The sequence below is a fragment of the Garra rufa genome, chromosome 25 (assembly GCF_049309525.1).
Source record: "Garra rufa chromosome 25, GarRuf1.0, whole genome shotgun sequence".
Lineage (NCBI taxonomy): Eukaryota > Metazoa > Chordata > Actinopteri > Cypriniformes > Cyprinidae > Garra > Garra rufa.
In genome coordinates, this window is record NC_133385.1 from 15,077,659 (window position 1) to 15,096,072 (window position 18,414).

At 31.0% G+C, this 18,414-nt stretch overlaps 1 protein-coding gene across 1 annotated transcript in view; it reads right to left on the reverse strand.

Annotated features, from left to right (window-relative positions):
- LOC141301352 (NT-3 growth factor receptor-like) overlaps positions 1 to 18,414 on the reverse strand; it is an 89,748-nt gene that overhangs the window by 62,197 nt on the left and 9,137 nt on the right. Inside the window, exons 3-5 of the mRNA XM_073831594.1 lie at positions 5,970 to 6,111; positions 5,732 to 5,863; positions 5,439 to 5,601 (exon numbers count right to left, since the gene is read on the reverse strand). Coding sequence (XP_073687695.1) covers positions 5,439 to 5,601; positions 5,732 to 5,863; positions 5,970 to 6,111 — 437 coding nt within the window. The remainder of the gene's footprint in view (positions 1 to 5,438; positions 5,602 to 5,731; positions 5,864 to 5,969; positions 6,112 to 18,414) is intronic.

An 18,414-nucleotide genomic window follows, 5' to 3' on the forward strand; every position in this document is an offset into this window, starting at 1 on the left:
GACAACTGTGTTTGGACCAGAAGTTACCATTTATATTAAAGGACCTTCTATGCTTGATATAATAATAATAATAAAAATAGTAAAATTATCAAAAATAAATTAATGAATAAATAAATAAAAATCATTATCACAACTGTATTCCTAATAAATAAATAAATAAAATCATTATCACCACTGTATTCTAAATAAATAAACAAAAGCATTATCACTACTGCTCCAAACAAACAAAGAAACAAAGAAACAAACAAAAATACTTGAGTTCTCCACTGGGACTGAGCGCTACACGAAACACTTAAAAAAAAAAAGGCACATTTCAATTATGAATTATGTTTTTTTCACCTTCCCGAACAATGAAAGCTTCAAGGCCAGTATTATTTATTGTCTACACGGAAACGTTATTTCATCTTTTCTTCTACTTTTGCATCTGAAGAACAAAGTCAATTTAATAAGATTGTGAGATGGGCTGAAGACAACCAGCAAAATCCCCTACATGCCAGAATTCAGATTGTCAAAAATATAACATCAAATAATGCTACATTTGGATCCTCAAAAGGAAACCCCCATTACCATTCATAATGGAAAAGGGCAGCCTGAAAATCCTGCTAAACATTTATTTAAAAAATAAAAAAAATAAAAAAATAAAAATAAATATATAAAATAAAATAAAATGGAATGAGTAAACAGTGACAGACTTTTTTCATTAATGGGTGAATTACTCCTGTAAAATGCTTTAAATCACTGCAAATACCTGCAGCCATGTGCAAAAACGTTTTAGCGAAACGAAACGAAAAAACTAAATTAGCTTGGCTTGCCCTGTTTAAACAGATGATGTGCTTCTCCGTTCTGGGCTGATTATCATACAGCTTACAGGAAGTTCTCACACTGTTGTTAATTAGCACTGAAAATAACTACGGTAATCCTGCATGAAGGCATGCATTACACATGCAAACTCGCACATAAATTATCACCTTGCTGCATGTAGCACAGCAATGTCACACAATTTGTGCCGTGAGAGTGTTGCATGATACATGTGTGTAAACCAGAGCTGCATTGGGATTGGACTCACTTTTTTTCATTGTACTTATTATTCTTTTTATGCTTGAATTTCAGATAAAGTGATATAATTTAAATCTACAGGAGCTTTCTATTACAGTATGGAATCAAATGACCAATTTAAAACCCACAAATAAATAAATAAATAAATAAACAAACATATTTATTATTATTATTATTATTATTATTATTATTATTATTATCATTATTATTATTATTATTATTATTATTGTTATTACTAATAGTAGCAGTTTTCCTTTACATAACTACTATACTAGTACTAGTTACTATGTATTTTTCTACATATATTTATAAACAATGAATAATAATAATAATAATTTAAAACAAATAATAATAACAATAATAATAAAAACTATTTAAAACCCACAATGAAATTATTTTTATTATCAAAGTAATAAAATAGCAAAAATAAAAAAATATTTTTATTAAATAAAAAATTGTAAAATATATAGTTAAATATATTTAAAAAATAAATAAATAAATAAATAAATAATTTTATTATCAAAGTAATAAAATAGTAAAAATATATAATTTATAATTTATAATACAAATATAATTTATTTATATAAAATAAAAATTGTAAAATATATAATTTTATATTATAACATTAATAATAATGATAATTAAAAACCACAATTAAATCATTTTTATTATCAAATTAATAAAAAAGTAAAAACGTCAATTTATTTATATGAAAAAAAACAGTAAAATATATAGTAATACAGTTATATATTATAAAACTATTAATAATAATAATAATAATAATAATAATAATAATAATAAACCAATTTAAAACCCACAATGAAATTATTTTTAGTATCACATAATTTTTTAAATATAAATTTATTTAAATAAAATAAAAAAGAGTAAAATATATAGTAATAGTTAAATATTATAAAACAACTACTAATACTATTATTATTATTATAAATATTATTATTATTATTAATAATATAAACCAATTTAAAACCCACAATGAAAATATTTTTTATGATCAAATGAATAAAATATTAAAAATATAAATTTATTTATATAAAAAAAAACATAGTAAGACACTAATATAATTAAAGCTGCAAGCAGCGATGAACAGGCCCTTGCCATCTGCACAGTCGCCATCCCGATAGCATCAGGAAAACAGTGCCCAGTTGGCACATGCATTCACAGTATCCCTCTGCCAATTTGGATTTAAAGTTTACAGAATTGAAAGGGTTACACTTTAAAATCAACACACAGACACATACACACAATATATAAAATGTTGCCATCCAGTTTCATTTGTTAACATTAACTATATTAGCTAACATGAACAGTAATTAAATAGAATTTATTAATGTTAATTAATATTAAGCTAAAAAAAGTACTCATACATTATTAAAATGTAAATTTGTATCTTTTAACATTAGTTTATGTACTGTGAATTAACATGAACATGAACATATGAATATTTTTATCAAATATATATATATATATATATATATATATATATATATATATATAAACTCATGTTAAAATGGTATAATTTTCAGATGTTTTGAACAGATAACAGCAAAGTTTGTTTTGTTGTCAAAGTTTGTCTTGAAATTGTTAATTATATTTTTATATTCAATAAATAACACTATGAAAATAAATGTATATCAATGAAGATAAATCACTCATGATATTTATTAATTATTAAAAAGTTGTATTTTTCTTAATCTTTTGCTATGTGACTGCATAGGACATGTTCATGGTACAGTTCAGTTAAAAAAAAAAAACAATGAAAGAGTTAGTGACCCTTTATATTTTCTAAAAGATCAGACTCTCAAAGATCAGACATATTTATGTAGATTAGACTACATCAATGTGCATTTCTTCCTCAAATATGGTCTTTTGCTAAACAGCATTATTAACTGCTCTCTCTCCCTCCCTCCCTTTCACCCCTCCCCCCTACACTCACTCTAACACTCAACACACACACACACACACACACACACACACACACACACACACACACACACACACACACACACACACACACACACACACATATACAGGCAGGCAGAGTGAGAGCACTCTGATCAGAGATTTACGATTTCTTTTTTTAATTTTCTTTAATTCATAGAGCCTTGTATACTTATGAAATTAACAGTATTTGCTCAGAATGACTACTTCTCTGTGTGGAAAAAGTTTTAAAGAGTTTGGATGCTGAACTTTAAAGATATATAAAAAATTACGGTTAACTTTTTTACTATAACTTTAAAAAATCACCACATCAACACCATTCAAGATATCCAGAATCCGCTCGCAATTTAGCATCTTCAGAATCTTCTCTTCATGTTGATAAAGTTTGGTGTGAACAGCATGTTGCTCTTATGAGGAGTATGAATTTGGTGACTGTAGGAAAAACGAACCCACCAACTTTTGTCAAAAGATGGCGCTATAGAGTACCTGCTCCACACCCATTTATGACCTTTCGCCAGTGTCTAACTATCATTAATATTGATGTGTGTTGAGTTTCATGAAATTCTAAGTATGTCATCTGCCTCAAAAAAGACAGGAAACTAATTTTAAAGTTTGACACGTTGCCATGGCAACAGCATTTGATTTATCATCGACCCCTTTACATATTCTCATCGGCCGTGTTTTGACATTATTTTGATGAAGTTTGAAGAAAATCGAGTAAAATTAAGAGGCTGATTTCAAAGCATTTTGAAAATGACATACTTCCTGCTGCCAGTTGGTGGCACAATAACTTCGACTCATAATAGTCACGTTTATGTAATCGGCATCATACAACGAACAAACTGGTGAAGTTTAATCAGAATCAGGCAATGTGTGCAACAGTTATTAGACACTTCTTGTTTCTCATTTCTCGCCATAACTTTGTCGCCTTGCCACGGCCAAACCGTTCGAGATATCAAAAATCCCCTCGCAATTTTGCATCCCCAATGTCTTGAGATCATGCTGACCGAGTTTGGTGACAATCCCATGGAAATCCTGGGAGGAGTATATCAAATTCCAGAGCATGCACTTTTTACACAGCCCTAAATATCTTACTTCCTGTTGGGTGGAGCCTATGACATAGGGTACAAAAGTTGTTTGGCTCAGTGAGATCTATATGTGTACCGAGTTTCATATTAATAGGTGTAAGTATGTGTGCGCAGTACATCAAGTTTTGTGACTGTCGCCCGGGTCCCAGCCTCTGTGGCGTCCTGAAGGCCGCAGATTCCGACGTGTGTGCAAATTTTCAAGAGTTTTTGAGTATGTTAAGGCCCCCAAAAGTGCCCGAAAGGTTGAAAAAAAAAAAAAAAGAATCCTTAGAAGAACAATAGGGCCCTTTTGGGCTCGGGCCCTAATTATAAAACAACAATAATAATAGTGTATCTGTGTTATTTATACAATATATTTCTATATACTTTGTATAATTACAAAAAATTAAATAATCAAGATTAAATAAATTAAATAAGTAAAAATAATAGTTTTCCTTTATTTAACTATATTACCACATTTGTATTATGCATAATTATAAACAAAGGAATAATAGAAGTATCGTAATATAATGTAATATAATAAATGTACACACTACAATAATATGAATAAAATATTATATAGTATATATTTAATATTAATTTTACTATTATTGTTACTTTAAAATGATTTAGAATGTATTATATGCTTATTAATAATTATAAATAATAATACTCAGAAATTGCTAGTACATTTAACAATTACAAAGAAACAGCAATTTATATTTATGACGCATTTTTAAGACTCAATAATTATTTTTTTCCAATAATCTTGACTTATTATTATTATTATTATTATTATTATTATTATTATATTACAATACTACATATGTACACATTGCAAAGGAATAATAAAGAAATAATAAAATTATAAAAAATTAAATGTAATATAATATAATAAATGTACACACTACAATAACATTAATAAAATATTTTTAAAAATACAGTATATATTTAATAGTATGTACACTTGTATCATTATTATTATTAATAACTTTCAAAGTGCAAGAAGTGTAAAAGTTTACATGTGTAATTTATTTAAAACTAAAGTGAACCTGGGGTATGGTTTACCTGATAAGCAAACCAAATGAACAAAAAGCTAATGAAATTGGATCCAAATTCAATTTTGCCATTGAGAAAACCATATCAATCAAGTTTATCGTCTCAAGGCATCAGATATGATCACAACTATATTTTTGGAGCACGTAAAAAGCATCATTAGCAAAACATCGTTCACCATGACAAATCCAGACGGAAAATGCGGTTTATCAGAACCGAGAATCAAACTGCTCGCATTTAGAGACCGGCGTAATCAAAAGCGATCTCCCTTTCTCCATCTCTCATAGCTCATTTTCAAACTTTCACACCTGCTGGGGCCGAATGTGCGCGAAAGGTGACAGGGCCGACTGATCCTGTTTATAAAGGCATCTGAACCCTGCTGTCTGAATGCCATTTGCCTGGAGTTGATGTGGCTTCCTTTGATGTTGAAAGTGCAGCGAGCACTTTTCTGTATCTCAGGTAGCTATAAAAGATAAAACAGGCACTATCCATGCCCACTTCTCTCTTATGGCAATTGTGCCCTGATTGCAATGCAAAGCAGCCATGGAAGACCTGCACGAATAAATTACTCACATTACTTCCTCTGATCTCACCAATGCGCATTGAAGTGTCTCCTTGACATCAAACCACCTCGTCCGAGAGCGAGGGAGCGAGAGGTACAGACGCGGGCAAAGGGGATGATTCATACTTTCCTTAGCATATGAGACTGATTGGAAGTGGTAGAGCTGGAAAATCAGCCATATAAAAACACTCCAGCCGCTTCCTATGGCCGTAATTGTACTGTCTCTTCTGCTCATCCCTGTGCAAAGCGCTGTAATGGCCTGAAGTCACTTGCTTTTCTTCTTTTTCTGATTCGCGAATTGCCCAGATATATCTGCGGTGGCCCTCGGTGTCAGCGGCAATGACAAAACTCTTTTGTTGGGTAAACAGAGAATATGAACACAGCGAATCGGCTCCCCGGTGCTCTGATTGCCTGCGAGGCAGACAACAACAATGCCGTCTTCATCTTGCCACTTTTCTCTACGAAAACCCGCTTCAATTGTGTCTCAGTAGGCATGTCTGGACTCAAACGTTATTTGCACAAAATATCCTCAAACATACAGAGGAAAATAAGACATTGGGCGAGAAAAAACTTTCCATGAATAGCAAATGGACAGTTAACGAAAGTGCTTAATGTTCAGAAAAGGTTAAGCTTCATACATTTTACATGAGATATTGTATTTTTTTGTGTTTTATTATTTTCTTCGAGATTTGCATATAAACCTAAAATAACAATAAACATATTTCCAGCAATAAACGTTTTTTTTATTTATTTAATGGTTTTAATATTATTATATATTTAAAAAAAAATTATTCAAATTATGTATAATATAAGAAAGAAAAACATATGTATGTGTACAATATTTATAAATTATTTTATTTTTCACAAATAGTTACAAAAACGGCAATTAACAAATTGAATGAAACATTACATTTTGAAGAAAAGTACTTTTTAATTTTAATTTTAATTTTTTAGCAGGTACATTTATTATATTACATTTAAATTGTAGTACTTGTCTATTCTAAATTGTTTTATAATTATATATAGTACAATATACAGTAATACAGCTATATAAATGAAAACTACATAATAATAAATTATGCATATTTCTCATAGATAATAATACTAGTAATAATAATAATAATAATAATAAATTATTATTATTATTATTTCTAATAATAATTTATGTAAATTACTGATAGTAATAAAATATAATACAATTATTATTATTAGTAATAAATTATGTAAATTACTTATAATTATGTACATTAATAATAATAATAATAAAAATAATGATAGTATAATAATTACTATTATTACTTATAAATTATGTAAATTACTGATAGTTAATAATAATAATAATAATAATAATAATACTTGTAATAAAATAAATAATAATAAAATTATTATTATTAATAAATTATGTACATTACTGATAATTATGTACATTACTACTACTACTACTACTACTACTACTACTACTACTAATAATAATATAAATGATGCATATTACTCAGATAATACTAGTAATAAAAAATAATTATTATTGTTGTTGTTTTTATTATTATTATTAGTAATAAATTATGTACACTACTGATAATTATGTCCATTAATAATAATAATAATAATAATAATAATATAACAACCATAATTAATAATAATGATAATCTTGATTAATAATAATACTAATAATAAATCATGTATATTACTAAAAGATAATTATACTAGTAACAAAAAAAAATTATTATTACTAATACATTATGTAAATTACTGACAGTTGATAGATAGATAGATAGATAGATAGATAGATAGATAGATAGATAGATAGATAGATAGATAGATAGATAGATAGATAGATAATTATTATTATATATTAATAATAATAATATTAATAATAATAATAATACAATTATGCATACTACTGAGCAATTGAGCAATAGATTTTGTACAAACAGACGGATAGATAGATAGATAGATAGATAGATAGATAGATAGATAGATAGATAGATAGATAGATAGATAGATAGATAGATAGATAGATAGATAGATAGATAGATAGATAGATAGATAGATAGAAAAACTACTGTTCATGCAATGTTATCTAACACAACAAATATCTCTCAAAAAACAAAAAAACATGGGATTTATGGCTCTAATGTTTTTATTTTTGGAACGTATTGTAAGAATAATGTAACACTAAAGTGTATCGTTTTCACAAAAAGTGCCTAATAGACCTCATTTGCTGCTTATTTCCTCTTCGTTGAAGACGCCCCACTCCAATGACAAGCGCTGAGGAAAAATGAAGCGATTATGAGAAATTTTTCATAGAGTGCCTCCTTAAGTAATAAACAGCTCGTTCGCTCGGTATGAGACATGGAAATGTGCAAATACTTGAAAACAGCGGCTTACCGGTTATCACAATTCCATCTCTGTGAAGCAGATTAATAGTACAACATCCCCTGGAGCCTCAGGTGTAGCAAAAACCCGCCGCACCTTCTAATAAGCATTAGCACTGCTTACACTCAATACACTTCACACTCTCCGCTAACATTAGCTACATTTATTACTGCTTATACTCAGATATAGATTTTAGAAAGTGGCACGAACACAAACGACACCTTAAATTGCGCCATTTATTAAAGAAACTTGTGCTGTTAGTTTTCTAAGCAATCAGACTTACAAGTTTACGTTATAACCAGAACTGTACTGTGTGACATGCTAACTGCTAGGCCACAGTTCCTGATGCTACTTTATGTTCTCGCTATTTTTGTTTCAGCCATTTTTCCCTCACAGTGCGTCACGGTGTACAATACTCTTGCAGCACAAATCAAAGGCGGCATGATTAGCTCCCTATGTCATAAAACAACGTTAGCACCGGCGCTAGTCAACAAAAACAGAGTCCCAGTACAGGAGGCATTAATATCCTGTGCCAGCACCTCTGCAGTCGAGCCAAACTATGAAAAACCGGCAGGAACATAAAGGCAGTCAGTCATCTTTATGGTCCTTAACAAAGTAGGCCATAGGCACAACATTCAATGTGCATTTTGTTTATAGCTGTATAAACGCCCATGGAGCTGAAGGGGAAGGACAGTACAGCCGCTTCGCCTGAAGGAGCAGATGAAGAAGCAAATGCAACACACAGTGACCAAATCTCCGCAGGCATTAATCAATCAGACGCTCACATGCACACACACACACGCCTTAGCAGGATAAAGGACACTAGCATGAGACTGAAACCTATTCATAATAAGAACCAACCTTTAGCTGTTCACATACAAAAAGAAGGGAAATAATTGTCTACTATAACTGTGAAGCTGTATTGTAGACTTTAGACAAACAGCAGGTGCTATATTCAATGCTATATCCAATGTAAACTAAAAAAGAAAATATAGCTGCAAGCAGCGATTACCACAATTACAAGTCTGCAACAATGTAAATCAATGATAAAAAAAAAGCATTTCTGGCAAATTCAATCATTAACCATAGAAACATGACGTTTTTTAACGTTTATGAGTGCGTGTTTTAACGTTATCACCTGTTGCATGTGCTCACCAGGTTTTGTGAAGTTTTGAGTTTTTTAGGTTTTATAGGCTTTTGAGTATATTTGGACAGGCCCCTTAATAGATTTCCAATAGATAATTTTCTACCCAAAGGGTAAATTGCAAAATCTTTTTAAATAATTATTGACTTTGAGAGTCTAGAGAATTGCACTGCAGTTTTTTTTTTTTTTTTAGATTGAGCGAAAAACCTAAAACTTTTTTGTTTATTTAGGCTTTTGAGTTTATTTGGACAGGCCCCTTTATAGCTTCCCAATGGGCAGTTTTTTACCCAAAGGGTAAATTGCAACATTTTTTTTATATAATTATTGACCTAGAGAGTCTAGATAACTGCACTGCAGTGTTTGTTTTCCAGATTTAGCGAAAAACCTATGACTAGTTCACAAAAAAAAATTTTTTTTACATTATCTCAATCCTTTAACAAATGGTTTGATTGACAACAGTGGCTCTAGAGGCAAAGTAGTTCGGAACAAGGAGGTCTATCGTATGATATGACAAATCCAGATTTTCAAATTTATTTGAAAAACCTAGAACTAGGTAGGCTTTTCAACAAATGCAAAATACCTGAAAATTTTGCCAAGAGTGACGGACAATTCCAAGGCACAGTATGCGTTTTGTCCGGCGTTTTGATTGATGTAGCGCCCCCATCTGGCTGATTGGGGCGAGCCTTGGTGACATCGTAGACGGTGTATGTAAATTGTAATCCATTCTGATTACAAATTACAGAAATTGTTGTAGTAATCTGGATTACACTTATTAGATAATGTAGTGTGATTACTTTTACATTACTTTTAAACTACTATATGTAATCATGTAATCCATAAAAAAGTAACTGTAATGTGATTATGAGCATTTAATGTAGGCCTAATATAATATTTTTCTAATTAGTCTAATGATTACCTTTGGGATTATGTGGTTTGCTTGTTTTTTTTCAATAGACATCTCTATAAAAAAGCCCTTGAAAGCTTATAAAAGATTGCTTTTCAACGATACTTTGGAAATTCAATGGACAGTAGGCTATTTCTATCTTTCACAGCCATGTTTCTCTTGTTCACGTCAAACAAATATGCTACTTTTACAATAACTGTCAGTGAGAGTGACATGCTCAGTTTTCTTCTCTCAAGGTCTCTGTACAAGATGCAATGCGAAAAGCAGACTGAAGACGACATCGAATCCAATCTGTTTGACAGGAACTGCTCCTGTTAACACACTGGTGGCACATTAATGTGTGATGCTCACATGTGCATTCATTACGAGCTGTGGAATGTTGCAAATGTGTGAATCACAACAACGTGAAAAGACTTACACACCTGCACTGGTGAAATACTCCACACTCAGCAGAATCGCTGACACCTCTAGTTAAGACAGAGTGCTGAAAACGGCAAAGCTCTGGCTGGAAATCAACAGATTTCTTGATTATCTCTGTGCAGAGTAATCACTTAAACAGTTAAAGTTATGGAACGTGCAAATTTATTGTCTTGTGACAATAAATAAATAAACAAATAAACACTTGGTTATCCTTGAGGATGCCAAATAATTACACACTTAAAGATATAAGACTTTGTAAGACTTTGTTTGTCATTTGACAATAAATAAATAAACAAAGACGAAAACAAAGCAAATAAACAAATACTTGATTATCCCTGAGGATATGAATCAATTACACAAAGTTATTAGCCTGTGCTTTATTTATGTATGTGTTTATGTTTGTTTGTTTACAAAAAGTCTTTTGAAATAAATAAATAAATAAATAACAAATAAATAAATACGGCTTGATTATCCATGAGGAGACAAATCAATTACACAATTAAAGCTATGAGCCTGTGCAAATGTATTTATTTATTTGTTTATTTATTTATTTGTTTTACATAAACATTTTTATAAATAAATAAATATTTTATTATCCCTGAGGAGACTAATCAATTACACAAAGTTATGATTGCATATATATTTACTTATTTATTTTTTCAAAAGTTTTTTCAAAAGTTATGAGCCTATGCTTTATTTATTTATTTGTTTTACAAAAACTGTTTTTCAAAGAAAGAAAGAAAGAAAGAAAGAAAGAAAGAAAGAAAGAAAGAAAGAAAGAAAGAAAGAAAGAAAGAAAGAAAGAAAGAAAGAAAGAAAGGAAAAAAAAGGAAGACTTATTTCTACACAATTAATGTTATGAGCCTGGCAAATTTATTTATTGTTTAAAGACTTTTTATTTATTAAATACTGTTTTTGTAAAACAAACAATCAAGCAAATTAATAAATAAAACTGCTTTTAAAATAAATAAATATGTAAATAAATATTTTCATACATTTTAATAAATTTACAAATACAAATTTACATTTTAGTGATGTTTTGATATTTTGTTTGATCAAAAATATAAATAATAAATAATATTGTATAAAAAAAAAACAGTTTTGACTGTCACTATAATATGCTGATTTGGTGCTCAAGAATAATTTATTATTATTTTCAATGAACAAAAGCATAAACATTTCTTTCTTTCTGCCTTTATTATTGGTCCCAAGCATATACATAATATATAAGTATTTAGATATAATATGTATGTATACTGTATTTATGAACCTATATTAAAAACTAAACTTTTTCTTCACTCATTTTTTGTTGACATATTAGTACTTGTGCTAATGAAAAAAAAAACACTGCTGCAGTACAATTAAAAATAGAAAAGAAAGAAAACAATTGCTGTTCCAAGTGACTAGCTGCTAGCACGAGCGCACATCTCTCCATCATGTGAGTCACATCACAGCATTGCTTTAAAATTCTGCCTACGGGTATCACGGTTTCATTCTCGTTCATTATGTCGTCTGGCAGTGTGTAATGGCGCCCCTAGGGGACTGGAGGTCCGTTTCACGCGTAACCTTGCAGTGACCCTGTGACGCCTTTAGCACATCGCCAATGGCAACTGACCAGCTTGCGTCCTAAATGGAAAAATGAAGTATGGCCATACGTCTGGGCTGCCAATATTCCTACAACTCTCAAGCGATCAGCCATTTTGTAAAGCGGCGCAAGATGTGTGACGGTAAATCAGAGTATGGTGTTGTTCAGGCGCACCTGAAGCCTCAATGCGGTATTTTACCCTCACAGACCCCCTCTGGTGAATCTTAGATAGAGAAATGGAGGAACCGGAGGGAGGAATGAGGCAGAAGCGAGCGAGCGAGAGCAGAGAACACATATATCAACTGGAATGGTGACAGCCACACACATTCATCGCACAAGGAAAACATTTGGCTGATTGTGCTCACCGCAGTGAGGCTTCACGTGGCTGGCAGGTGTTTGATTCCCGCTGAATGCTAATGACCCTGATCTCCCAGACAGGAATGAAGAGGGAGAGAGAGAAAGAGAGATGGCTGATTGTTGAAGGGAGACCTGACTACAAGGCCTGATCACTAAAAGCCCATTGCGACCTTTTGGTACATTTAAGACATGTCGGAATGATGAGCTAAATACATATGAGTCAGCGTGAAATGGAAATTCACCCAATCTATTTTCTAAATGCATATTATTGATCTTATTGTGAGTGATTAATTTGTTTTGTTTTTTATGTTATTTTTTAACTTGCAATTTTTCAAAAAAGTTCCAACCTTCCAATGAAATGACAGACTTTTGCATAAATCATGGGTCCTATGATTTCCGCGATGCAGAAAATGCAGACGGAATCCAGGAATCCAGCCACAAAAACAGAATTTACTGTATAACTTGCATGAATAAATCAAAAGTAGATCAGTCCACTTATTTCAAAACACGATATGGACTAGTGTCTGTGAATATTAAGCCACAGAAATACTATTTAAAAATGCATCCTGCATGTTCTGCGTGTCTCTGTTTGAATGTATGTCGCAGATGCACTGTTTCGTTTACTACACGCATACTTAAGCCCCAGTGATGCTCTTCATGAGCATTTTACTGTTTCTTTTGGTTAAATATTTGGTTTAACTTGAAGAAACTGTGACAGAAATGTTTACAAGAAAAAATATTTACCAAAAAAGGGCTTTTAATAAATTGCTGTTAAATTGTGCAAGTTTTATGATTTTAATTGAGTAGACATGCTTTTTGATTAATATTGTTTAAGTCAACCATTAAAACAGAGTCTAAAAAAATTTTTACTGGGAAAAAAAAAAAAAAAAAAAAAATCCAGAAAAATTAAAACTGGGGGGAAAAAAAAGAATTTTGAAAAATTAAATTGTTTTGAAGCCATAATATAATATTTTGTAAGTAATTGTGTGAAAATGTAGGTTTTATTAATCAAAACTATTCCTGTAAATGTGTGAAAATGAATTAAAGTTGTCAGAGTTTTACTGCCTCTAGTGTTCATTTCAACTCGAAACTGAGGTGATTTGTACATATAGGTAAGTTTTTTTTGTTTTGTTTTGTTTTGTTTCTTCAGTTTAGCAGAAATGTATATAGAGGCACGTATTTTCAATGAGCCTATGTTGACCATTCCTTACATCTGACTGCAAGCTCAATTAAAGCCAACCTAAACTCAGGTTTCTTTCAGAAACCCCTGCCTCCAAAAACATACTTATGCATACAGTTCACAGCAGTTTTAATCTGAATTGAACACTACAGGCAGTACAATGCCAACAATTTGTATTTCTTTTTTAAACAAATTATGATAAAGCCATTTAAAAACCTTTTGAGACCACAGACGTCAAGACAGTTTTAACAAATTTTTAGCTTTACAATTTTCTGAACACGCACACTAGATGATTCAACCTTCAGAGTCCCAACTCTGAAATAGGAGCTAATTGAGTTTCCCCAAACAGAGTTCCTAGAACTAAATACGTTCCTAGTTCCTGCAAGGTGAACATGCCAAAAAGCGTGAACTTCCAGCAATAGTTCTAAAAACTATAAAAAGGTTCCGGTGTGAAAGCCACTTAATAGTTAATTCTAACGTATTTTGACGTTTACTTCACAAACTAACTCCATACGTGTGACTTTTTTGACATTTTGGTAAACTTTTTGGTAAACTTGCTCGGTAGCCCACCCGTTACAGCACTGCACTTGCAATGCGGAGTGCTCTAATATGATACCAGAAACACAAATCATGATAGAAAAAAGAAATGCTTGTTTTCACAACCTCAAAACACCTTTACCATAGTACATAATTTGTGAATGTCAACAACCAGAATGAAAGACGCCGTGATCTGAGCTGTTTTTGTTGTGCGTTGTGGGATTCATTATAACGGAGATGGAATATGAACGCACAATTTCTGCGATTAAAAGAGCATCAAAATCCGACAAAATCTCTTATGACAACTTGTAGTGAGAAAAGAACACAACACTGCAGACAACAGGTAGCTAAATGCCGTCATTAATCGTTTTTTTCCATATTCATGGAGTAAATATTTTTACTCTGCTTTTTAAAAATGTCGGATAGCCGGTGTTTTGTATTCGTTTGGCCAAATCAGTTAATACTTACGTCAATGGAAGTTCCTATAGAACTGTTTTAAACCCTACTCTAAAGTAGGAGCTAATTGAGTTTCCCCAAACGGAGTTCCTAGAACTAAATACGTTCCTGCAAGGTGAACATGCCAAAAAGCGTGAACTTCCGATAATAGTTCTAGGAACTATAAAAAGGTTACAGTGTGAAAGCCACTTAATAGTTAATTCTGACGTATTTTGACATTTACTTCACATACTTGCTCCATACGTGTAGCTTTTTTGAAATAGTAAACTTGCTCGGTAGCCCACCCGGTACAGCACTGCACTTGCAATGCGGAGTGCTCTAATACGATTCCAGAAACATAAATCATGATACAAAAAATAAATACTTTTTTTCACAACCTCAAAACACCTTTATCACAGTACATGATTTGTGAATGTCAACAACCAGTGAATGAAAGATGCCATGATCTGAGCTGTTTTTTTTGTGTGTTGTGGGTTTCATGATAACGGAGATGGAATGTGAACGCACAATTTATGCGATTAAAAGAGCATCAAAATTTGACTAAATCTGCTATGAAAACTTGTAGTGAGAAAAGAACACAACACTGCAGACAACAGGTAGCTAAATGCCGTTATTTTTTTTTATTTTTTTTTCCCATATTCATGGAGTAAATACTTTTAATCTGCTTTTTAAAAATGCTGGGTAGCTGTTGTTTTTTACCTGCTTGGCCAAACCATCGAATACTTACTTCACTAGAAGTTCCTATATAACTGTTTTAGACTCTACTCTGAAATAGGAGCTCATTTAGTTTCCTCAAACAGAGTTTCTAGAACTAAATACGTTCCTAGTTCCTGCAGTGTGAACACGCCAAAAAGCGTGAACTTCCACCAATAGTTCCAGGAAAGGTTTCTCCAGTGCGAAAGCCCCTTAATAGTTATTTAATTTTGATGAAATAATTTCAACATTTGCTTCACAAACCAGCTCCATACGTATGGCTCTTTTGACATAGTAAACTTGCTTGGTAGCCTACCCGGTACAGCACTGCACTTGCAATGCGTAGTGCTCTAATATGATTTCAGAAACACAAATCATGATAGAAAAGCTCAAAGACTTGTAGAAGCATGCTAAAATGGCATAGTTGCTTTAGTAAATGCATTTTTATCTTACATTTGCCTTTAAAACTATTGGCTAGGTAGCTCTTTAGCGGCACTCACACATTTCATTTCTGAACAATCACAAAATCCAACGCAATAAAACGCCAGATTCACGTTCATCTGATTTTGATAAAACTAAAATGGACTTTCAATGCCACTAATTAGGCATTTCAATTTGAAAGTGTTCCGAAATATGCAAAAAGCATTGTAATATAATTTTGCAGAAATGTTGCCACAGCGAGAAACTTGTTACTTTCTTTTATTTTTAAATTGAATTAAAGATTTGCAGTGGATTCAATTTTTTAAAGATCCCAATAAATTGTAGTTTGATGGCACAATTTAGTTTCTAGTTTGGTTTAAATAACTTGATGTATGAGTTGAAAGGTTTGTATGATCAAAACTACATTTTCTATCATCCCTTATAAAGCACAAGAATGATAAAATAAAATACACAGATAAAGCCCAAATTACACATCTAATGTTCATCTTTTGGCCTTCATTAGGTTGGATGAGCACTAAATGTTAAACAATGCTTCCTGTTTTTTTAAAAGAATGTGAAAAAGGATAAAGAAAAATATTGTTGTCCAGAGTCGTCCACAGAATCTTTTTTTAGTACGACCAAAATTACATCATGTTTACGACTCCTGAAAACTTTCTTAGTTTGAGATCAGGAAGTTTTAAAGGCTGAAGCAGAGCCATTTTTTCTTGTCTGCAACTGGTAGAAAGATGCCTGTATATGGGGTAACTTGTCACAATGGAACCCTGCCAATAAACTGCCTGTTTTGTTTCAGCAGGGACGGGTGTACAGACACCTACATTACACAATACACACACGCGCATTCAGAGAGGTATACGGGTACACCAGCAAACTGCCGGAGACAGCAGAAAGAGCATGCTGGGATATAGACAGGTGCAGAGATAGGCAAACAGGAAGAGAGGCCACGGGGGAGCTCAGGGGACAGAGAGACAGACAGAAGGCAGATAAACTATCAGACAGAGGAGAGCTGAGAGCCAGGAGGGACCACAGGGTCCAGCCCCCTCATTTGTTACCCACCCAGGCAGACGAGGCTCTTGGTGTGCTTTTATTGAACAGTGTCCCTTCCTGATGGATCTCTACTGCCCAAGCAGAGGAGATGGAGACAATGGGGGATGAGACGTACAATGTTAACAGTGTCCTGTTCTGACTATGTGTCATGCAGCCCCCTTCCTGTTTTAGTGCTGCCCAACCTGTGTACTGCCTCTGTGCTCCTGACTGCTTATATGCACACTGCCTATACTATTTAGGTGTAGTAGTACGCAATATGCGAATAAATAAATAAATAAATAAATAAATAAATACATAAACAAATTAATTAATGAATAGATGTTTTTGTAACACTTTAGATTAGGGAACACATTTACTATTAAGCAAGAGCTTTCCCTCTCCTAATTTGAATTATTGAACTAATTAAATAAAAAAATGATAACTTTATCTACAGTATTTATAAAACATGGTAGTATTTATGGTTTTGATTTGTGATTAATTATTTTTATACAGTTTTATTAATTTTGAACTGTTTTTGAGAATGAGATTTAAAATGTCTGCATGAACAATAGTAAAGGAAATTGTATTATTATTATTATTATTATTATTAATTGCAATACCATAATGCAAAAAAAATATTTTAGTAAAAAAATAAATTAAAAAATATATATAATTATTATATATATTATATTATATATATTAAATATTGATTAAATAAGCTTACGCCCCATTACCTTAATGCAAAATATTAACAACTAAAAAAAACAAAAACAAAAAAAACTTTATCTACAGTATTTATAAAACATGGTAGTATTTATGGTATTGATTTGTGCTGAATTATTTTCATACAGTTTTATTTATTTTGAATTTTATGTAAACCTTTTCATTAATGAGAATTAAGATGTCTGCATGAACAACAGTAGAGAAAATTGCATGAATATTATTATTAATATTATTATTAATTGTGTTGGCATAATGCAAAAATAAATAAATGGATACATAAATATTTTTGTAAAAATATTATTATTATTATTATTATTATTATTAATTGCATCAACATAATGCTAAAATAAATGAATACATAAATATTTTTGTAAAAATATTATTATTATTATTATTATTATTATTATTATTATTAACTGTATTACCATAATGCAATAAATAAATATATGAATACATACATACATATTTTTGTAAAAAAAAAAAATTTAAATTAAAAATATATATAATTATTATTATTGTTGTTGTTGTTGTTATTATTATTGTCACGACAATAAATATAAATTAAATAAGCTTACTCCACATTACCAAAAAATAAACAACTAAATAAAAAATGAATAACTTTATCTACAGTATTTATAAAAAAATGGTAGTATTTATGGTTTTGATTCGTGCTAAATTATTTTTATACAATTTCTTTCATTTTAAACTTTTATGATAAACTATTGTCATTAATGAGAATGAGAAATAAAATGTCTGCATGAACAAAAGTAATGACAATTGCATTATTATTATTGTTATTATTAATAAATAAATTGTGCATTGCTGTATTTATTAACTTGTGAAATTTGTATAGAACTTTCAGTTTCAGTTATTTA